The sequence below is a fragment of the Prionailurus viverrinus genome, chromosome B3, assembly GCF_022837055.1.
Source record: "Prionailurus viverrinus isolate Anna chromosome B3, UM_Priviv_1.0, whole genome shotgun sequence".
NCBI lineage: Eukaryota > Metazoa > Chordata > Mammalia > Carnivora > Felidae > Prionailurus > Prionailurus viverrinus.
This window is the reverse complement of record NC_062566.1, coordinates 17,285,323-17,309,754: the sequence shown is the minus strand read 5'-3', so window position 1 is coordinate 17,309,754 and position 24,432 is coordinate 17,285,323. Positions and strand designations below refer to the sequence as shown.

General features: G+C 42.8%; 1 protein-coding gene across 1 annotated transcript in view; it reads left to right on the top strand.

The window, feature by feature from the left end:
* OTUD7A (OTU deubiquitinase 7A) overlaps positions 1–24,432 on the top strand; it is a 183,623-nt gene that overhangs the window by 104,229 nt on the left and 54,962 nt on the right. Inside the window, exon 5 of the mRNA XM_047864481.1 lies at positions 3,353–3,571. Coding sequence (XP_047720437.1) covers positions 3,353–3,571 — 219 coding nt within the window. The remainder of the gene's footprint in view (positions 1–3,352; positions 3,572–24,432) is intronic.

The following is a 24,432-nucleotide window of genomic DNA, read 5'->3' as shown; positions in this document are numbered from 1 at the left end:
TGGCCTCTGGATTGGTCAGTTTTCTAGGAAAGGCATGCTCCTTCCCTCTGAGTTATTTGCTCTCAGAATTGGCTAGTCCTGGTAGGGAAAGCCTCTCCCTGGTCAGGGATGCCCACATTCCAGAGCATCAGGAATACAGAAAATAAGGAAATGTAGTTAAAACACCCACCCTGGCCTAAATCACAGTTGTCTTTGTCAATAGTTGTAAAATTCTGTGCATTCTCTATGATTTTTTAATCTCTATATTTCTCTGGGGCATAACTTTGAACATGGTAATTCCTGTAACACGATTCATTTACACCCCCCTAAAAGAAAGATCACTGAGTTCATGTGTAAAGAATCAATGTGTATGTGCATGTGTATGTTTGTGTGTGATTATGTGCATTCATGGAGATGGTGATGGGGAAATGTTAGAATTAGGAGCATATTTCTCATTATATGAGCTTTAACATAATTTAATTTTAGTTCAAAAAGGATTTTTCTTTTTTTTAATTTTTTAATGTTTATTTTTGAGAGAGTCGGGGGGAGGGACAGAAAGAGAGGGAGACACCGAATCCAAAGCAGGCTCCAGGCTCTGAACTGCCAGCACAGAGCCCAACGCGGGGCTCAAACCCACAAGCCATAAGATCATGACCTGAGCCGAAGTCAGATGCCTAACCGAGTGAACCAACCAGGCACACACCCCTTTGGGGGCTTTTCTTTCAGACCTTTTCTTTCAGGCTTTTTCTTTCAGACTCCAAATATTGATTTATTTTTTTTTTAATTTTTTTTTAATATTTATTTATTTCTGAGACAGAGAGAGACAGAGCATGAGTGAGGGAGGGGCAGAGAGAGAGGGAGACACAGAATCTGAAGCAGGCTCCAGGCTCTGAGCTGTCAGCACAGAGCCCAACACAGGGCTCGAACTCACAGACCATGAGATCATGACCTGAGCCGAAGTCGGTCGCTCAACCAACTGAGCCACCCAGGCACCCCAAGACTCCAAATATTTAATATTTGGAACTGCTAAATAGCATCATACTATACTACAAATTGCAATGTTTCTCAGATCCTAATAGCATGTCATTAACTAGCAAATAGGTACGGAGTGATAAACCATGAAGGAGTATGGATAACCCTGCCCAGCAGATTCCCACTATTGAGAGCAGCATTGTGAGTCTGCCCAGTGGACCGTGAGGTCATGTAGCACCTCAAGTATTAAAGAACAACTGATTTCCATCTCCATCAGATCCTAGTAGATGGGGCAGTTCCTTCTTTCCCAGATAAGACATGGTAGATTGTAGCAAGAGACAAGACATCAGCCTGGCTTGCAAGACCTGGAAACATGGCAGAAAGATTTGGAGTCTACTCTGTTCTTGCTCTTCAGAATGTGGACAGTGCAGGAAGCACTGGGGCCATCCCCCATGGTAGATAAGCCAGGCCCTATGTGCTCCATTTCTCTTCTTTCCCATGGCTGCTGTGGTTTAACTTCTCTTTGCCTTTCCTCAAAATAACTAGTCATCACGGTCTCAGAATCTAATTGAAGGTGTATCAAAATTACCCATTTTAAAATACTCTGTGGGACTCGCTATGCATTTTAATGCACAGATACTTGAGGCTTCTGAGAATTGACTTTAAATTTAAAACCAACCTACCCCAGGGTCAAAAGGCTCTTGTTTTTGGTTTGCTGTAGCAAAATTACTTTATGACATTTCTGTCCACTCCTCTTGCCCATGGGAAAGTAAGAAGCTCCCATTCGGGATGTAGGCACAGGTGTGGGTTTTCTGTGAGCACAGGCAGGAAGAGACATGCTTCAGAGCAACATCAGCATGAGCGCAGAGCCTGATCAGTGAGCAGGCTAATCTGAAATGAAGTGGGAGTCCTCATGACCTGAGTGGATATACTTTATGAATTTGCCACAGGGTTTAGGCAATACTCATCCAAACAGCAGTTTGAATTTTGTTTTCCTGAGATGATTGAAAGAGGATTTCTGTCTTGCTAAAATAACTCTGTTATTACAGATATTGATTGTAAACAAGAAAACTTCTCCCTAACACCCTGTATTTAAGAATCCTTGTATCATGGTAAATGTTAGCTATTAAGGACAGGGCTTAAAAAAACAAGGATGGGGGGAGCCTGGGTGGCTCAGTCGGTTAAGCATCTGACTCTTGATTTCAGCTCAGGTCATGATCTCATGGTCATGAGATCAAACCCTGTGTCAGGCTCAGTGCTGAGCATGGAGCCTGCTTGAAATTCTCTTTCTCCCTCTCTCTCTCTCTGTCCCTCCCCACATGCTCTCGATCTCTTTCTCTGTAAAAACAAATAAATAAACATTAAAAAACAACAACAAGAGGGGCATCTGGGTGGCTCAGTCAGGTGAGGGTCCGACTTCAGCTCAGGTTATGATCTAATGGCTCATGAGTTCAAGCCCCATGTCAGGCTCTGTGCTGACAGCTCAGAGCCTGGAGCCTGCTTCAAATTCTGTGTCTCCCTCTCTCTCTCCACCTCCCCCCACTCATGCTCTATCTCTCTTTCTCTCTCTCTCTCTCTCAAAAATAAACATTAAAAATTTTTAATTAAAAAAAAGCAAGAGTGAAGGAAAACAAAGACATCCACTTTTTTGCTGTGGCATTGAGATCACATGATTAACTTCTTAACAGAGTAACATCATGTCCATCAGAGGAATTCTATACGGTGCTTTTCACCCTTTTGTTGGAAAGCCCAGACAGAATAAGACTAAAGTAGCCCAGTACTTTCTGAGTGCTGTGATGAAGAAAAACCAGACAGAAGAGAAGTAGATGTGATGGCTTCATATCTGTATGTGGAGCATTGTCATGCGAGATGCATTTATCAGAGTAACTTTAGTAAAGTAACCTCTCTTACCATCCAAGCCGTGGTGGGGAAAGCCTGAACCAATTGCTTCTTGCTTGAAGTATGTAAATGGATGAAACAAAGAGCAGTCTGGCTCGTGTCCCTCAGAGCTAGCAGGGACAGCTCTGCTGACTGGAGTTAGATGTAACTTAAGACCCAAAAAGAAGCCTGGTGATCTTTAATGATGCTGATGCATACTTGTGTGGTAGACTCCCAGCTTGTCTCTTTCTGAATGGTCTTATGACTCAGAGTGAGTAAGTGCCATATGCCAGGTGGTGGTAATGTTAGCCCCAGCAGCAGGGAGGCCTGCGGGAAAAGAGTGACAGGTGTGTGGGTGAATGTGTGTGTGAGCGCCTGTGTGTGTGTGTGTGTGTGTGTGTGTGTGTGTGTGTGTAAGTGTGTGAGAAGATTTGTGCACGCACGTGCGTGGACACGCATGCTCACTGAGCCACACAGCCACCCCACTCATTTCCTGTGGTTGTCTTTCCCACCCCCCCTGCAGAAAAGCGACTTTCTCGGGGAATTTCCCACGCCAGCTCGGCTATCGTCTCCCTGGCCAGGTCCCACGTGGCCAGTGAGTGCAACAATGAGCAGTTCCCCCTGGAGATGCCCATCTACACATTCCAGTTGCCGGATCTGAGTGTGTACAGTGAAGACTTCAGGAGTTTCATCGAACGGGACTTGATCGAGCAGGCGACCATGGTGGCTTTGGAGCAGGCAGGTGAGCTGCTGGCCCCAGCAGGCCCGTGTTCCTTGGGCTCAGGTAGCAAGAGAGGCTGGCCTAACCTAGATCAGTGAGGAAGGGACGCGTGTTGTCTGAGTCCGGTGTTTCCAACTCAGACTCTGGAAGCTTGCAGCAAACCCCCTGCTCTGCAGATAAGGTCTGTTCCAACCCAGCCCTGACTGGCAGGGGCCATTGGCTGTTTGGTGCTGAGATCCCTTGAATTTTCCCTTTGTTCCCAGATCCAACCTGTCTAGGCCAGCCCCCTCTAAAGACACTCTCTGTGGCTTTGCCTGACTTTTCTCCTTTTTCCATACAACCCTCCTGTGGGTGTTGAACTTAAGGTAAGAAAGACCATGGACTTTGGGGAAAATAGGAGACCCTGTCACTTCCTATGTACATGAGCAAGTTATGTAACCTCCCTGAGCCTCAGTTTTCCTGTCTGCAAAGACGAGAAGACAGGTAGCCGCCTGGTGGAGTTAAGTATTAAATGGCACGAGCAGTGTCTGTCATCTCCTGCCCTCCCAGCCTTGCTGGCCTCCAGGGTTGAGGAAACACAAAACCTGACTTCAGTCTTCTCCTTTTTCTTTGCATTTCCTCTGACATCCCAATGAAGAAGAGATTTGGGGAGCAAGCCAAACTTGTCTCCTTTGGAGTTCCTAAAGATAACATAGTTCGTTCAAAACAAGTGTCTAAAGCAGATGTAGGTTCTTCCTGAGACAGAGCAAATATCCTATCTTACTCATAACCGCTTTCATTATAAATCTTTGCAAAATCACATGTTCAAGGGCTTCTCAGATATACACGCAGAAGACTCTGTGCCTCTGCCCTTCTCAGGCCCAGCATACATCTCCCATGGGCACTGCCTCCCCACCAGCATGGGTTGACAGTGCACTTGGAGTGTACCCTCAGCTGGTTGGACTGGGGAGCAAGGACTTCTGACTCTGATTCCATTGTCAGCCAGCTATTCCCGGCTGCTGCAGAGTGGAGCCTCCACTTCCAAAGGCCTGGCACATGGAGGTGCTCCTGTGCGGCACATGCTAGGGAAGCAAGATGGGGAGACTTTGGCTGAGAGTAGTGGATAGAGGGTGTGTTCAAGCCCTCAGCCAGTAAGGGCTTCTCTGTCAGAGAATCACACTTAGCATGTCACCAAGACAAAACTGAAAATGCCCAGGCCTTTGGAGTGTTGCAGAAGACTGAAGAGAAGGATCTATAGTTGGTATGATCTTGACTTCGGCAGATGGACCAGTCATCCGCATTCCCTACCCATCCTGGTAGCTTCAGTAGGGAATGTTGATGCAAGAATGAGCAAGGTGTTAAGAACACCAGCAAAGGATAGTGTCATGCTTGGAAATGGCACTACAGGGGCACTGCCACTCTTGGGCCTGGCAAAGAGGCAAATGATGAAAGGAGCTAATGGAGAAAGCTACTTACAAGAAGGTGTGGCTTCGAGGAGAGAAGATGATGGAAAAATAAATACTCTGACCACCTTCTTTGGCACAGGCTTTGACCAGTGCCTCTCATCAGCAAAAGGGCAGAGAGCAGAGAGCCCATTACAGGGCTCCAGGCAGGTTGCCCTGAGGGTGCAGAGTAGGGGGAGGATAAAGCTGCAGGGCAAATGGGAAACACCCAGAAAGTTGACAGTTGGGTGTTTTCTATCAGGTCCAAGCTTCAGTGTATACTTGGCTTCATCCCATTTCATGTAGAGCAATCCAGGAAATGTCCTCATCCACTTGGTCCAAGAAGAACATAGACAAAGGAATGGGTAGTGGTTAGTGGGGACTTCTTTGTGTTGGGCAGCCTGATGGTCAGCCTCAGCCCCAGGACTCAGGGGTCCTCACCCAGGGCAGGCTTGGTTTTAGAACAGGGTCTGCACTTGCAGTAACAGTGTTGGATCCAGTGTTGGATCTGATGTTGTAACTACCAATGACTTGTTTCCTCAGCTGCTGCAAAGCTGTCAAAAGCAACCCACAGACTGACGCCCACAGCCCTGCTCTGTCTTACCTCAGGGTCATTGACTGATCCACAACCATAAAACAATTCGCCTGGGTTAGCAATAATCCTAAACCACTCACTATGGAGGCTGGCTATTTTAAAGCTGTTTCTGTGTGAATAATTAAGAAAAGACATTTTGAACAAAGGATTCACTATTCATACAGAAGGGGGAAGTTGGTGTAGGTTTAGAAAGAAAAGCGTTTCATGAGCTAATTTCTCTTGAATGCTGACATTAGGTCCTGTCAATGGCGAGTAGCACCGTTAATGGCAGCCACTTCCTTTGAAGGTAGAGTCCTGGTAAAGGGCACAGAGTCCCACTCTGGCACCACGATAGCGCCCTTCTTTGACCCTGCCATGCTTAGCAAAATCTTTTACTTCTATGGAATGTCTTTTCTGTTATTTTTTCCATACACTGTATGTTAATTTTTATCACCTACATCTTACTTCCCGGATTAGTATTTTTAAAGGGTACTGTTTTACTCCAACCATACAGTCTTAGAAAGCACCTATTAAGAACCCAAACTTACTGACTGAAGATCCTCAATTCACCAACATTGTTTCTGCCATCAAAAGTAGCAAGAGTGGGCAGCAGGGATCCCCACTCAGCACTGGGGAATCACCCCATCCATACTGCGGGAAGCCTTGGGGAGACTGGCCGGCCACCCCACACTTCAGGAGTGTGCTTCTAGAGCAGTGAAAGCCTCAATGCCAGGGCTCTGCCTGGTACATGGAAATGAGAAATCGGAAAATAATGTAGACATAAAGAATAAATGTGTTCATTTCCTCAGCATAGAACTGACCCCAGCCCAGGGCACCCGGGTGGCACAGTCAGTTGAGTGTCTGACTTCAGCTCAGGTCTGATTTCGCAGTTCATGAGTTCAAGCTCTGCATCGGGCTCCATGCTAACAGCTCAGAGCCTGGAGCCTGCTTTGGATTCTGTATCTCCCCCTCTTTCTGCCCCTCCCCTGCTCATGCACTGTCTCTCTCTCTCTCTCTCAAAATAAATAAATATTAAAAAATTTTTTTTAAAAAAAAGGGGGTACCTGAGTGGCTCAGCCAGTTAAGTGTCTGACTTTGGCTCAGGCCATAATCTCACAGTTCATGGGTTCAAGCTCTGCATTGGGTTCTAAGCTGACAGCTCAGAGCCTGGAGCCTGCTTCAGATTCTGTTGTCTCCCTCGCTCTCTGCCCCTCCCCCACTCATGCTTTGTCTCTCTCTGTCTCTCAAAAATGAGTAAACGTTAAATTTCTTTTTAAAAGAACTGACCCCACCCCACTATCCATATAAATTCTCTGGACTTTTTTCCTCAGCTCTCGAGAAGCACTGTAGACTAGATCATCCCTCAGGCCCTTTCTGCACCCAGGTTATGGTCGGGACCCCAGCTGGTGTCAGGCAAGCCCTTCACAGTCCCCCACCACATCTAGGTGATGAGCATCGCCCACTGGGAGGTGGCCTTGTTCCCTCTCACCCATGCTGTGCCCTGTTGTTAACTATCAGGTGCCACCATTACTATCCATGGGGAAGACAGAGCTCTAATAAGAACAGTGATTTGAGAAAGCCACTCAGTATTGCCGGGTATAAAGTGTAAATTCCCCCTTCTAGTAATTTAGTGCTCAGGATAGCTGTGAGTAAGCTATTGATATACATGTGTACACATATACTATATACATGGAGATTAATATAGGTGCCTGAAAATCCACTTGTTAGAGGCATAATTCTAGCTGTCTTGGGAAGGAAACATCAACTTTGTCACAGGGTCTCAGGGTGGGGGGCTTTCCCTGCCTTTGGGACTCTACAGGAACCCAGGGCTCATGTTGTCCAGAAAATCAGCAACAAAATGATCTTCACTCAGTTAGTTTTCACCTGGTCCATCACAGAGGCTAGGCTTTACCTTCAGTGCCTGGCAAGGCATGGGTAAGTCCATCTATTTGAGGGGCCTCTCTGTTGAGTGGGATGCCAGTCTTCACCTCCCACAGAACCCACAGTGCCATTCTCCTGAGCCTTAAAACCTGGAGGGTAAACCTATTCCCACCCTGTGACAGTCTTTGGGGCATCAGAAGGACCAGGTCTTCAGTACATACAAGTGCTGACCCCCTGAGAGATGAAGGACAATGCCTTTCATTCTTTAGTGATTACCTGCCATGGAAAACGCAAGACACCATTAATTTCTCAATCAGATTATCTACTTCATTTATGTGTAAGAAGACTCAGAGACCATAGGTCTCTAGATCTGAGGAGTAACCACTCATGCCTTGTCCAAAAGCCCACCACAGTGTGGGCAAGATGGTATGTGGTGCTTCTGTGATCTTGTGAACCCAAAGGGCATATTTGTGTAATATAGTCGTTACTGCGTACTTGAGAAATTGAAATACAGATGCCAAAAAATATTTAGGGACACCTTTGAGTTGTGGCGTTGAGTCTTGTCTCCATGGGAAGGTAGTCATGTTGAAGCAAATCTGCCAGAGAAGTGGTAAGGTGTGTGGATGATTTTGAAGGTATCCAGTGTCAGCCCAACCTGGGCTGTCCCACGTCAGCTGGGAGAACTTGGCCAAGTTACCTGACCCTCTGGAGCCTCACTTTTTTCCATTTGTAGTCAGAGATGTGTGACAGCTGCCAAACCAAGACAAGGTCACCCAACACAACACTGTGCTCCCATGAAACAGCCTGTTCATTCCAGGTGCTGGGGTGAAATTCCTGTACTCATAGAGATTAAATTCTAGTGGGAAAGAAAACCAATCAAAGGTAGAACATAAATGGGAAGTGAGGTGGTGAGCTGTGGAGAAAGTGAGAAGCAAGGTAGGGGATATAAGGTGAAGAGAGGGAGACCGAGGCAGGTCTCTTGAGGGCAGCAGGGGAGGGAGAGATGGAGACATGGGGCTCTGGCATTCCCGGCAGAGGGGGCTTGGCTTCAAAGGCTTGCACATGTAAGGAAGGCCAGGCATAGGGGCAGATGGAATGAGGGCTGGAGGAGTTGGAAAGGAAGGCAGAAGAATGGTAGCCAGGGGCCCCTGGAGCCATTGTGAGCCTTTGGGCATAACCATAGGTAGGATGTGCAGTCCCAGGAGGGTTTTGAGTAGTGAGTGACATTTTTAGGAACACATTTGATGTGTTCTGGTGCTCTGTTGAGAATGGACTCTAAGGGGGATGAGAAGGAGGAGGAGCTGGGAGGAGGTGGCTACTTTACCCAGGGGAGGACAGGTGGCCAGTGCTGTGGGGGTAGCAGTGGAAGTAACAAGAAGAAGATAGATATTGATGGGTCACCTGGGTGGCTCAGTCAGTTGAGTGCCCAACTTTGGCTCAGGTCATGATCTCACAGTTCGTGGGTTCAAGCCCCGGGTCCAGATCTGTGCTGACAGCTCAGAGTGTGGAGCATGCTTTGGATTCTCTGTCTCCCTGTCTCTCTGCCCCTCCCCTGCTCATGCTCTGCCTCTCTGTCTCTCATCTCAAAAATAAATAAACATTTAAAAAATATTTAAAAAGCTAGAAGCTAGATATTGAAGCAAGATCTGTTTTGAAGGTGGACCCACAGGACTTGTTGATGGACTGGATGGGGGGCATAGCAGAAAGAGCTGAGTCAAGCATGACCCCAGGAATATTGCCCTTCCTTAGCATGGTGGTGCCATGGGGGGATGCAGACACCCTGGGGGAGGGGCAGGCTTGGGGGGGGCGATGGAGGGGCCAGGAGGGGCAGGCAAAGTCAGAGATTCTAGTGAGACTTTGCTGACATTGTGTGACATTGCTGTCTAGTTGAACATGAGAGTCTGGAGGTCAGGAGAGGCCTGGGTTAAGGATATAGATATAGGAGTTTGAAATGGGAGAAGTGGGAGAAGAAATCCCTGGGGAGGAGATGAGCTTTAATAGCAACCTCCCACTGCACCCCTGACACAACTTTGCTCTGTGTTGAGTACCAGGTGGATAAGGAGGTCTGGAGCTGGGCAGAAATGCCAGGAAGACAGACCTAGAGCAAAACATTGCAGTCCCGCAGGAGGGACTCACAGAAGTACAGGCAAGGCACAGTGATGCCCAGAGAAGGGGGATCAGTCAGTGACCCTGGGTGGGTGGAGTCACTCTGTAAGTGACATTAAAAAGAATCATAGGGTCACGTTTAGGGCAAGATGTGCTAATCTTGCTCCTAGAGAATTAACAAGTTTTGTTTTCTTTCCTCTCAGTGTCTTAGTGGGTGATGAGCAAAATGACATCTTTTTTTAAACTGTGTGGTAACCATCTGTTACAAAGCTCAAGTTAATTGGTGCCATTATCATGTATGAATCAGGAACGATGCTTGGAAAAGGCAGAATGAGTGACTAATAGTTCTTCCCCCGTAATACGCCAGCCTCCCTTGATGGAGTTCACCCATGATTTTCTCCTTTGCAGGAGCTCAAGTTTTTGTTTTTTTTGTTTTCTTTTTCTTTATTCACAGTGCCAGTTCCCACGTTTGTTTGTCTGTCTTCAGTTCTTAAGTGAAGTTATTGTGTGAGGAGACTGAATGACCTTTCTGTCAAAGCTAGAAATAGGAGCTTTGTACCCTGTTCCCAATCACACTGTTTGTGTGAAGAATGCCTTCATCTTGGGCATCCCATCCTGGGTCTGACTGGAGATGAGCCATTTTTGGTTCTGCAGAGGCTGGAAAACACTGGCATTTATCATAGCTGGGTCACCTTCCCAGGGTGGTCACATCTGATTAACAGCCTTAAGAACGCTTTCACCTGGAAGCCAACTGAAATCAAACCACCAAGCCTTGGCTTCCATCCCCCCAGGCACATACTTAAGTTTTGTCATGATTCAGTTACCTTCCAAGTGGGACTAAATATGTGGGCTTGACTGAGATTTAGAAAATGATAATGTTCCCTGTAAGAAATTTGAATGAAGGTAGCACGAAAGAGGAGGGTGCCCCATTTCAGATGGTATTAACTCTCAGACCTAGAAAGATTACTTCTAGGTATACAAGATTCCTTCTAGATGAGAAAGAATTTCTAGATACGTAGGATTCCTTCCAGATGCAAGATGACTGCCAGCTGTGTGGTGAATTTACACCTCTGTGGTTCCTCTTCTGGGTTCAGAGTCCTGGAACAGCCTATGACAAGGTGGAAAGCAGCCCCCCCAACCTCCCGGAAGAGCAATCTCCTTAGGGTCTGACATGAGCCAGATTCTGTCCCTTGGAGCACGGCTTCACAGTGTGCACCACTTGAGGTAGATGAGCAGTTAATGTGCTGAATTTCTATTTGTTTTAAGCTTTTGAGGATAATGAGATATCTAACACATGTGCTGCTTTCCAGGGTATCCTCTCCCTACCCTAAGAGCACAACATTGGTGACCAATCCTATTACATATTTTCTAGAAAGTGAACGTGGCAGCATACAGGAAGAGAGGGAGGTAGGATTGAGGCAAAAGTATTATCTAAATTGTATAAAATCAGCACCTTTTCAGGTAGCTTCAGGTGCTTTCCCTGTTTTATGCAAAGCGTCAGGTTGCTGAGAATGTTGGAAAGGTTTTTTTCTTTTCAAGTTTATTTCTTTATTTTGAGAGAGACAGAGACAGCACAGGTAGGGGAGGGGCAGAGAGAGGGAGAGACAGAGAATCCCCAGGCAGGCTCTGCAACATCAGCATGGAGCCCAATGTGGGGCTCGAACCCACGAAACTGTGAGATCCTGACCTGAGCCAAAACCAAGAGTCAGACACTAGTCTGACTGGAGCCACCCAGGCGCCCCTGGAAAGCTTTTCATAAGTGGGGGGATATGGCACTATTTACATTGGATTCATGAAGTAAACAGAAAAAAAAAGATCTGGAGGATGAGAATGGAATCCTACCAAAGGGGCTTCCAAAACTTACCGAATCTGGTCTCCCACCTCTGGGCAGAGCACCTTACCTGGCCTGGAGTGACAGGCTCAGTGTTGTGCATGTAAAGCAATGTCACCATCTCCCTCAGATCAGAAGGTCATGCTTTCTCTGGGCCATTCTGCTCCTTCTCCTACCAGTGCAGGGGAGGCCTGGGGCCACTGGGACCACATTTCCAAGATCAGTTCAGTGCCTATTCAATCCCCTTGTGTCTTAGCCCCCACAGAGGAGATATGGCCCTGCCTTCTGGGCTCACAGGCCAGAGGGGAGAGACATTGCGAGAGACAACCCTAATGACATGGGTAGTGTGTGATGATATGTATGAGGCGACCTGAGGACAATAATTAAGCCTGCCTGGGGAAGGGGTGGTGAGGCAGTCCCTCTGCCAGGGGCCAATGTCTCTAGGACCAAGAGGCAGTGACCTGAAGTTGGCAGAACTATAACAGGAAAAGTATGAACAGCAAGCTTCCTGGTGCAGGTTCCCAAGAGGCTGCTTGTCTTGAGGAAGGAGAGAAGGTTTAGAAGTGGACATAAGAAGGGCGCCTGGGTGGCCCAGTCGATGAAGCATCCAACTCTTGATTTGACTCAGGTCATGATCTTGTGGTTTGTGAGTTTTTTCTGAGTTCAAGCACCATGTTGAGCTCTGTGCTGACAGCTTAGAGCCTGGAGCTTGATTCAGATTCTGTGTCTTCCTCTCTCTCTCTGCCCCTTCCCCCCTCATGCTGTCTCTGTATCTCTCTCTCTCTCTCTCTCTCTCTCTCTCTCTCTCTCTAAAATGAAGAAACATTTAAAAAAATTTTTAAACTCTCCCAGGGTAAGAAGGTGAGACAAATGGACAGAATTCCGATTTGCATGTCTTCTGGCTAAAGGATGCTGTATCCATTTTCTGTTGCTAGGTAGCAAATTACCACACAGTTAACAGCTACAAATTTATTGTCCTGCAGTTTCTGTGGATCAGCAGTGTGGATGTGTTAGCTGGGCCCTCTGCCCAGGGCCCCTCAAGCCTGAAATCCACTTGTCGGGGACTGCCTTCAGCTGGAAGCCCAGCTAGGGAGAGATCTACTTCTGAACACCTCAGGTTATTGTCAGAATTCAGTTCTTCACAGCTAAGTAACTGAGATTCCAGTGTGCTTAATAGCTCTTGGTGGGGGATGCTCTCAGCATCTGAAGACCACTCTAGAGACCTAGGTGCTTGGCACATGGCCCTCTACACAACACGTCAGTTTACTTCTTCAAGACCACCCAGGGGATCTCTTTCTTCTCTCTTCTCCCTTCTCCCTCTTCTCCTTTCTTCACTCATCCCTTCTCCTCCTTTCTTCTCTCTCATCTCTCTGACTTTCTGCCTCTCTGACCATCAAATCCCTTTTTAAAACCCTCACCTGATTAGGTCAAGCCCACCCAGGATAATCTCCCTTGGATGTCAATTGAGAAGTCAACTGATTACATATACAAAACCCCTCACATGGCCAGGAAATGTAATCTAGTCATGGGGGTGGCATCCCACCCACACTCAAGGAGAGAGGATTCCCCCAGGAGGTGGGTATCTTGAGGCCACCTAAGAAGTCTGCCTACCACAGATGCGATGTTTTTATTTGAAGTTTGACAATCCTGCTATGCTTAAAGATCCAGACTGGGAGATTAAATCATGTAGAATGTATTGTGGTCAAAGGGATTTTCTCAACCTCCTCATGTGCCTTTATTAGCCATTTCACTTGGATAAGTAGTATGTTTGGGTTGAATCCCACTCTTGATGGTTTCAGATTTCAAACAGCATGTTTTTGAGACCTCTGAGGAAAGCAGACCCTCTTATTGGGCTCTCTTGAAAGATGTGGTATCTGAAGTGGGGTGGAGTAGGCACTATGACACTGTGATTTTGATAATAATAGCCACGATGTATTTTCATAGCATCAACAGTGTGCTTTGTGCAGTATTTGGCATTATTGACCTCCACATCTGCCATCAGCTGCCTGTTGGATATCCATCCACTTTACAGGTAAGGAAGGGAAGACTCAGAGAAGCACCTCCATTCACCTGTTGTGACCCAGCCTGTAAAATGGCAGAGCCATCAGAAACTGGCTCTAGGTGCCTCCCACCCTGCTCTTTCCATCACACCTCCTCAGCTCTACTCAGAACCTTGCAAACTGTCACCTTTTCCCTCAAGCTGTTTTCTGCTGAGTTTTTCATTCCAAATAATAATTGCATGATTTCTTAATTTTCTTAAAAGGGCAAATCACAAATACCAGAGAAAATCTCCAAGGGGTTGCTCTTTGAGAGGCCAAATATGAAGTAAGCAGCAAAGTTCATTCAGTCATAGAAGAACATATTGCTGATGGCATTGAGCAGAAGCGTTGGACAAGGAGACAAAGTGAGGGGGCCCCACAAATTACAACAGCCCCCAATCTTTGCATTGACATGTGGTGACTGATCCCAGAGTTTCATAATGTGTAGTAATAAATGAAACTCATGTGATATATCTAGTGGACGGATCTCATACAATCAAAAAAAAAATTCATTATCACTATTGTTTTGTCACTGTTCTCATTTTTATTTGTGTGAGGAAAAATAAAGCACCAAAACGGATTCGATTTGGCAATCCAAATATGGGAAATAAAAAGAAAGTGAAGGAGGGTATCTAAGGAATGGTTAGAAAACAGAATTGTCAGATGATTTAAAAAGTGGTAAAATAAAATTGATGGTGGCTAGATCTATGAGAAGCCAGTCTATCAACAATTCAGTGTAGAAATAGGAAAAATGTTGTGTTGAAATATACTTTAGTTACAGTATATGTTAGTGGTTTTATGACTTAGTCTTATTTTTATTGACTTTATAGTCTTATTTTTATTGAAACTGCCTTTTCGACATTTCAGAAACACTCCTCCGCAGTGTATGGGGAAACTAATGTGGAATGTAAATATTTGCAAAGTGGGATTCTTATCCAGCAAGCACGAGCTCTCAGGAATCTTACCTGGGTCTTTTCTTTTGCCTTCAAAATGCCCTCTCAGGTGCCAGCGTCTTCCAACTGTCTCTCTCTTTTGATGTAGTCTCCAGAGCTAGGCCCAATACCCTTTTTTTTTTATAAGCTCTTCGTTGAAACATAACACACATACAGGAAAGTATGAAAACAGTTCAGTGCATAACAACACATTCTATAACAAGCACTCCTATCTAGAAATTCAGATCAAGAAAGCAGACTTCTGGGGCACCTGGGTGGCTCAGTCAGTTAAGCATCTGACTTTGGCCCAGGTCATGATCTCATGGTTCATGGGCATAAGCCCCACATTGGGCTCTGTGTGGACAGCTCAGAACCTGGAACCTGCTTCAGATCCTGCTCCTCCCCCCACTCGTGTTTTCTCTCTGTCTCTCTCTCTCTCTCTCTTTTTCTCAAAAATAAATAAACATTTTAAAACTTAAAAAAAAAAGAAAGCAGACTTCTAACAGCATAGATTTATTTGGCCTCTTTGTGAACTTTATATAAATGGAATCATAAATGGGTTAAATCTGGATTCTTTCACTTACTATTAAGCTTGTAAGATTCAGTCATATTGTTAAGTGTAATTATAATTTATTCTTACCACTCTTGATTTGCAATGTATGCATCTATTCCAAATTATTTATCTGTTATATTGTTGATGGACATCTGGTGTCTTAGACCAGCCTGCCATAACAAAAAACAAAAAACAAAACAAAACAAAAAAAAAGAAACAGAGACTAGGCAGCTTAAACTACAGAAATTTATTTTCTCACAATTCTAGAGGCTGGAAGTCTCAGATCTAGGTACCATCCAATGTAGTTTTCTCAGTGAGAACTCTCTCTGGCTTGTAGACAGCCACCTTCTGGCTGTGCCCTCATGTGGCCTTTCCTCAGTACATAGGTGCAGAGACAAACAGAACGAGCTCCCTGGTGTCCCTTATAAGGACATTAATCCTTTCAGATCAGGGCCACAACCTTATGACCTCATTTAACCTTAATTACTTCCTCAGAGGCCCCATTTCCAAATACAGCCACACTAGGGGTTAGGGCTTCAACATATGAATTGCAGGGTTGGGGCAGTGGGTAATTCAGTCCATAACATTTGGGTTGTCTCCAGTATTTTATTATAAATAGTGCTGCTGTGAACATTCTTATACATGTTTTTGGTAAACATGTGTATACACTTCTGCAGAAACATACCTAGGGGTGGTATTGCTGAGTCATAGGATTTTACACATGTTTAGCTTTATAATATTTTTCAGCAGATGTACCAGTTTGCTCCTCTACTGTCTAGAGTTCTGGTTGCTCCATATTATTTGTCTTTTCATTTTAGTTATTGGTGTTAACGCTCACTAGTTTTGAATGTATTAGGATCTGTGATGCCTCCTTTTTCATTTCCCATGTTGATATTTAGTAATTCCCTTTTATTTTCATTAATAATGTTGCTAGGGACTTAAAAATTACACTTATCTATTCAAAGAATCTATTTTGGCCTCTGTTGGATTTTTTACTGTACATTTATTTCTTGTTTCATTAATCTCTGCTCTTTATTTTTTTCTTTCATCTTCTTCCTTTGGGTTAAATATGCTACTCTTTCTTCTGGCTTCAGGAGATGTAAGCTTATGCCATTATATCTTCTTTGGCAGTACGCTATAATGCAACACATCTCTCTGCAGTGTCTCTCTGCAGTGCTTTAGCTGAATATTACAATTTTTGATGTGTTATTTGCTTTATCATTCAATTTAAAACATTTTCTAATTTCTCTTGCAATTTTTGTTCTTTGATCCCTAGGTTGTTTGGAAGTATATTGTTTAATGACTAAGAAAATGTGGGATATTTTAGTGGTTTTTTTCTAGCTTCCTCTATAGTCAAAGAATATACAATGAATGATTTCAGGCATTTTAATTGAGACTTGCTTTATGACCCAGCATATGATGAAGTTTGGGAAATACTCCCTGTGTGCTTAAAAAAATTTTGAATTCTGTCCTTCTCAGGTATAGTGTTTTATATGTGTTAATTATATCAACTTTGTTGATTTTGTTGTTCAGATCTTCTCTGTCTTTAACTGAACTTTTATCCATGTGTTCTACCAGCTACTGAAAGAGGTATATTAAAGGCTCCCCTGTTATTGTGGGTTTCTCTATTTCACCTTTGATTCTATCAACTTTTGTTTTATATACATTGAAGCTACAGATTTAGACTTGTTATACCATCCTGGTATGATATGATTTTAGTTTTGTTTTTATGTGCAGGCCTGATGGCAGTTAACTCTCTGTTTTTATTGATCTGAAAGTGCCATTATTTCCCATTCATATCTGAGGGATATTTCTAGGCTTTGCCAGTCACATAAGTCTCTATCACATTTTCATTCTCTCCTCTCTCCCTCACACACACCCCTCTCTCCTTTCACCCTCCCTCCCTTCCTTTCTCTCTCTCTCTCTCTCTCTCTCTCTCTCTCTCTCTCTCTTACACACACACACACACACACACACACACACACCTTTTAAATATACAAAAGACATTCTTAGTTTTCAGGCCATATAAAAATAGACCACTGGCCATGTTTCACCCACAGACCAAAGTTTACTGACTCCTGATCTATATTATTATCCTCTACTTTGGATTTATTTACTGTGTTCCTTTCCTAACTTCTTGAGATGAATATTCAAGTCATTAATTCTTTTTTCAACGTTTTTTTTTATTTATTTTTGGGACAGAGAGAGACAGAGCATGAACGGGGGAGGGGCAGAGAGAGAGGGAGACACAGAATCGGAAACAGGCTCCAGGCTCCGAGCCATCAGCCCAGAGCCTGACGCGGGGCTCGAACTCACGGACCACGAGATCGTGACCTGGCTGAAGTCGGACGCTTAACCGACTGCGCCACCCAGGCGCCCCTCAAGTCATTAATTCTTAATCTTTCTTCTTTTCTCTCATAAGTATTTAAGGTCATTAATTTTCCTCAATTACTATTTTAGCCACATTCTACAAGTTTTGAAATATAGCATTTGTGTTATTGTACAATTCAAAAGTATTCTTATTTTTATTTTTATTTATTCTTTGACCTATGAATTATTTGAAGTATTTTTTGACTTCTCAATATGTGGAAAGGACATTAAATATTTCTGGTTGCTTTTGTACTATTGATTTCTGCCTTAATTGTTGTATAGTCAGAGAACATGATCTGTTTGACTTGAAATTTATTGAGACCTTTTGCTTTAACGACCAGAATATGATCTTTCTGTCTTCTTAATGTCACATGTCTTCTTGAAAAGAACATAGTCTTCTATTGTGGACTGTGTTATTTTATATATGTACATTTGGTCGTTTATTGTTAAAATCTATGTATTTATTTTTTACTGGGACTCTTAATTACTGATGCATGAGAATTCCCCATTATGATTGTGCATTTGTTTATATCTCCTTTTATTTTAATGGATTTTTAAATCGATTTGTGTCATTAAATACAGCAACTAAAGTTATGTCTTCCTCATGAACTGAGGTGCTGAACATTTTAAAGAGAGCTTATTTAACTCTAGTAATGCTTTCTTTCCTCTCAGTTTATTTTATTTGATAATTAATTCAGTTATCCTAGCTTTCTTTAGGTTAAAATTGGTCTGAAGCACCATTTGCCATACTTTTACATTTAGTACTTTTGTATTCTCATGTTTTAGATATGTCTTTTTTTTAATTATTTCATTCTTTTCCTCTTTCTATTATTGAGAGGTTACCCCAATTCATATAACATGTATATGAATCACATCCCAGATTCATCATCTCAACCTATACCCAGACAATACCGAGACCTTAGACTAGTCTAATTTTATTTGCACCCTCCCTCTTCTTGATTTATAAGTTATTGTCATTTATTTTAATTTTATGCTTTATCCTCATCAGACATTATTATTGTTGTTTTATACAGTCAGTGTTTATTTAGACTTATCCATATATTTACCATTTTTGTTTCTTTTTACTTCTTACGTATTAGCTCTTCCATTTGAAGTTCATCCTTTAGAATTTCCTTGGGAATCTTGCTGATTTTACTCTCTTCATTTTTATTAGTCTTAAAATGCCTTTGTTTTACCTCCATTTCTGAAAAACATTTTTTCTAGACAGAGTACCCTAGGTTGCCAGTTATTTTCATTCACCACATTGAAGATATTGCATTGGCTTATTTTCCTTTTTTCTTTTTTTTCTTTTTTTTTTTTTTGAGACATCGGCTGTCAGTCTGCTACTTTGAAGATGATTTTTTTCTATTCTACTTTAAGATATTTTCTCTGTCTTATATTCTGTGGTTTCACTAGGGTATATCAAGGAGTAAACTAATTTTATTTTTCTTGCTTGGAATGTCTTACATTTATTAAATCTTTGAATTTATTTCTATATATTTTTTCTGAAAAATTCCTCCATTGAGATCTCCTGAGTATTGCCTCTGAATTTCAGTTAGACGATGTTAGAGTTTTCCAGTCTGTTCTTCATGTCTACTAGCCTGTCTTTCATATTCTTTCTTTCCCTCTTAATTGCATTCTAAATAATTTCTTCTGACTTAGATTCATATCTTTTTTCTTTGACATTGTCTAATTCAATGTAAAACTGTGTTTTATTTCTATTATCCTCTTCCATTTTTTTTTAATTTTTTTAATGTTTATTTCTGAGAGAGAGAGAGAGAGAGAGAGAGAGAGAGAGACAAAGCACAAGTGGAGGAGGGGCAGAGAGAGAGGGAGACACAGAATCTGAAGCAGACTTCAAGCTCTGAGCTGTCAGCACAGACCCCAATGCAGGGCTCAAATTCACAAACCATGAGATCATGACCTGAGCCAAAGTCAGATGCTTCACCAACTTCACCCAGGTGCCCCAATCCTCTTCCATTTTTAAGTCCTATTTTTATTTTCCAAATCTGTTTCTTATGCTTTGGTCTTAATTGTTTCCTTCTTTTATGTCTTTTAAACATTTTAAGCATATTTGTTTATAGTCTGTAGCTGACCATTTTTATCTTCAAGTTCATAGGTAGCTATGACTTGGGGTCTATAACTCTTATTCATGATGTCTGCTTTCCTGTTGGGTTTTGGGGTTGTGAGCAGGATATTATCCATGGGAGTCTGATGGCCTGACTTGAGGGTGTTCTCAACCATGTTGAGTGATATATTTGTTTCTTTGTTTATGCCAGACTCCCAAAGGAAATTACCATCCTATAACCAATCTTTATGTTAATTTCTTTGCTTAGACATTTCAAGCCACAAATCAGTTTTAGCTCAAGTCACAGCCAAGTCAATAGTTACAACATGTCTGGAAAGAGTTGTTTTGTTTTGTTTTGTTTTGTTTTTCTGCTAAGCCCAGTCTATAAGAGACATATTTCCCTCTCAGCTTCCTTTGCCAGGAGGAAAATAATTTCTGATCTTTACACTTAGGGGATAGGTCTTGAGGTTCCTAACTTCACGTGGTGTGAGGGGAATCCCTGGTCCCAATTCCCCACATCACAGAATCTCAAAGCCTTTTTGCAGATTCTTGTGAAGTAATTAAACAGGCAAAATATCTTCACCCACAGGAGATGCAGAGTTGGTGCATATTCTAATTTCATTCCATATTTGTATTTTGGTCATTGGGGATTGACCACACTTTATTTCAGGCTTGGATATACATTTCAAAGGAGTGTTGACAAAGAGGATTATTTCCTCTGACTCCTTTTTCTCTTTAAATCTGTCCCTCCCACTCATTTCAGGAAGAGGGGCTTCTGTCTTCTAATGACTGAGGACAAAACATTCAGCTCCCGCTTTCTTGGCTGTTCTTTACACATGCACACAAGATCATATTTCAAATTGGATTCTCTAAGTATGACAAAGAAATTAAGAATAATTAAATAGAGAATAACAAGTAAAAATCAATATGAGGTTTTAGGGATATGAGAAATAGTAAAGTGTTCTTAAACAGTCGTTTTGTTTGGTCTTTCAGATATGATAACCTGTAAGGCCACCTTGGCTCCTCCTCTTTTCTTATATTCCTAATGTGATTCCTTTCCCCTCAGACTTATTAAACTTTTTTCTTTAAAGCGTCTTTCTACCAATACTACAAATTAAACAGTGAATGTAGGCAAAAAGTTTAACTTGATTCAAGGGTGAAATTTGCATTTCTGGGGACCTCTAGTAGGGTTTCTCAAGCTCTCTGTACTGACAGACCATTTTTTAAGCTTTCAATTTATTCTGAACCAATACTTTTATAAATTCAATGAAAGTATAGCAGCAAGGCCCATTGCTGTACAAACTTCTAAACAGCGCCTCTAATTTCTGGTCCTTGCCTCATCGTGCCTCAGAAGACCTCACGGAGCAGCCCTGGGCAGTCTGAGTGCAAAGAGTCTCCCTTAGACTTCTCCTCCATAAATGCAAAAGCAACTCTTTACTTACCCTCAAAAGGACCTTGGTATGTGAAGGTACTGTTTAATCCAAAAGGGTGTGGTTCACTTATTCACTCATTAGATTATGTATAAATACATTCCTTACTTTAACCCAGGTTTTTGGACCTGTTTTGAGAAAAACACATATATGGTACTTTCTATATGCCAAACCCTGTTTTAAGTGCTTCCCAAATAGTAAATAACATATTGTTCATAAAAATTCTACTCTTTTTCAGAAGAGGAGACTGAGACATTAGTCAAAATAACTTCTCCAGGTCACCCTTCTAAAAAATAGTGAAACTGAGATTTGAACTCAGAAAATCTAGTTCCGGGTCCCTGTGCTTAACCACTCCGCTGGCTACCTCTCTGAGCCCTTGACTATCTCATACTCTGGCCTCAGATCTACAGGAGTAGGATTTCCAAAGCCTGCTTTTTGGGTGAATAATTCATTATGTCCCCATTGTCAACATGAAACAATTGGTCATTATCGCACAGAGCTCTGAATTGAAAAGTATGAGTGGTCTTCTGTTTCCTTTGTGGAAAGACTGATGATTGATTAGCATGTCTGCCTTGAAAAGGATGATGATTTATTAATGCTGTCCTCATGGGTGCAAAAGGGGATCGACCTGAGACACATCAGAGAAATCACCTGTAAGCTTCAGGGCTGTGTGTCTCTGAAAAATACAAAAATTATAACCAAACTGTAAAAATTCCAACTCATCTATTGAAGAGAAAAATTTAGTAAAACTAGTCACTGCACCAGTTAGATTCCCCCCAAGTGTGTTTAACTGAATTCAACCACTTTTTTAAAACTAAATCAAGACAAATGAGTTAATTTATATAGATATTGTCTTTGGCACCAGAATAGAGTTTCTCCATTTACAAGTGTAAAACCAAAACAAACTCACATGGCATTCTTTTTGTTTTAAACATTTTCAAATCTGCAGGAAAGCTGAAAGATTAGTACCTATTAACTTTGTGGCCAGAGTCACCAGTTTTCAGTTAGGTCATGTTTGCTTCAGCTCTTTTTTTTTTTATTCTATTTTTACTGTGAAAGTGTTGAAAAGTGCCAAGGGAAGCACACCTACCACACAGAACCTGGCCTTTAACTTTTTTTCTGAACCTTTTGAATGTGTATTGTAAGTATCCGAAAATTCTCCTATGAAGCCAGAACACTGTCACTCCTTAGAAAAATAAACATTTACTTAGTATGCTATCTAACATAGAGTCTGTATTCACATTTTCCCAATTAGCCCCAAAATCTCATTTCTAATTTTTTTTCATTCCAAGACCCAACCAAAATTCTTACGTTGCTTTTGGTTGTATCTCTTTTGCCTCTTTTAAAGAATACGCCCCTATCTTTTCTTTTGTTTTTCAGATTTTTTTCAAGGGTACCAGCCTATTATTTCATAACCCATTCTTGAATGACCCAATGGGACTTATTCCCCACCACGTCTCCCCAGGGGCCATATGACTCTGGCTTACTCTCCCAGTTCCTGGAAGAGTCGTTGGAACAAAGAGAGGTCAGAGCAGTGGACTGTCTGATCTGTGTGCTCTATGGGAAAAGAAAGGGAATGATCCTTCTCTGCCTGAACACTGGCAATCCCAACGAGTGGCATTGTGGGCAGAGACAGAAGTAGAAGGGAATGGAACAAAGGGAGAGAGGGAGGAAGGAATATGAGAAAGAAGGAAATAGCATGGTTTTGATTGTGGGAACCAGAGGCAGAGGAAGAAGCCTCGTGCACAACACACATTTTTCAACCTTTAATGTATCTGTTTTTATGTTCTATAATGCAAAGGTCACCAAAGTCATGTAGTGGTACTGCTGGGGAAGGAGGAATGAGAATGAAAACTGGGGAGACACATCAAGGGAACTTCAACTTAATCTTTAATTTTTTCTTTTACATCAAAAGGCAAGAGCTAAAGTAAATACGACAGAGGGTTCAAGGGTTCACAGGGGCCTGGTTCGGCATGATGGGTGTACTTCCCTCGGCACTCTTCAAAATTTTAATAGTAAAAATGGAATGAGGTGTGCCTGGGTGGCTCAGTCGGTTAAGCATCAGGCTCTCAGTTTCAGCTCAGGTCTCATGGTTTGTGGGTTTGAGCCCTGCATGGGGCTCCACATTGACAGCTCAGAGCCTGCTTGGGATTCTCTCTCTGCCCTTCCTCAGCTCTCATGCACATGCTCTCTCTCCCAAAATAAGTAAACTTAAAAAAAATGGAATGAGAAAATCAAGCAAGACACAGCAAGATCAAGAGCCAGAAAAGGAGAATGAGCAACCCTTGTTTCTCTAAGGAAGCATAGTAGAAAGACTAGGTCTATGACTTCAGAGTAACAAATTTGAGCTTCAGCTCCACTACTTATTTGAAGAATATATTTTTTGAAATCATACCAGCTCACAGAAGTTAAAACTGTCTTGCCGACAAACTCAACTGTGTCCAAGTAAATTAGATCAGCTTTGTTCATGATCTGATTTTGCCCTGGATGACCAACGGCCCCTTTAAGATTCAGTGCACCCTGGCATGTTCATTGACTCCCTGAGCCTGTTTCCTTGTCTGTGAAATGGGAATGTGCACCCTCCCATGCAGAGCTGAGTGATTTATTGTCAGCCCTGCAGTGAGCAGGAGACAGTAACCCAAGCCAGCAGGACCTTCAGCCAAGAATCCATCACTATCCCACAGAACAGGAAGTCTGAGGACAGGGAAGCTCATGGTAAGGCTGGCAGCTCCTCAGTGTCAGCAAGGACCCAGATTTCTGCCCTTCTATCCTCAGCAGGTCAGTGCTGCCTCCATTCAGGATACAACATGGCTGTAGATGCATCTGGCAACATATCCTCACACAACAGTATTCAGGGAAGGGATGGAGAGGCCCTGTCTATGTTCCTTTTGAAGGATGAACAACACTTTCCTAGTAGCTGCCCCAGCAGATTTCTTTTCCATCTTCTAGGCTGAGTGACAGTATGTGGCCACACCAACACGGTCCCTGGCAAGGATCATGGAATTGCATGTATTGTCTTGTTCCTAGCAACATTTGTTCCACAGAACAGGGAAGGAATCTTGTCTTCCCTAAAAAAACACCAGACATAGCAGCGTTCTATGAGCAAGAATGGAAGGGAATACTATTAGATGGGCATACCATGGAGTCTGCCCATTAATGCAGATCACCTGCCTCATTAGCATATCACCTCCCTGTCCTTCCCCTGTTTCTCTGCTAACACCCCTGTACCCACTGGCTCTTGAGAGGAGCCTCTGTCAGCCTCAAACAAATTCAGAGGATGAATGGGGCCATCCCACTTTAATATTAAATGTGTTGGGTTTTCAGGTGACAGCCACTCTGTTAATGCTGTGCGAGAATCTTGTAATTTTCTTTCGTTCTGTGGCAACCCAGTTTTAATGTCTCCCAGCCTGGATGTTTTAAAAAGCTTTGAAAAAGTCAGGTGAGACAAGTTGCTATTTCATAGCCTGGAAAAAAAAAAAGAAGTTACCAACTGATGGCATGTTATTTCTAATTGTGTCTCTGACTGGTTATCCAGTGGCACTGTCAGTTAAGACCCTTAATTGCATTTCTCATTTAGCTTTAATAAGATGATTTGCAAGTGGTGAGAATACACCAATTTGTTAACATAAGCATTAGCATCATCAATAATAGAGGCTTGTCCATTTAATTTTGTTGTG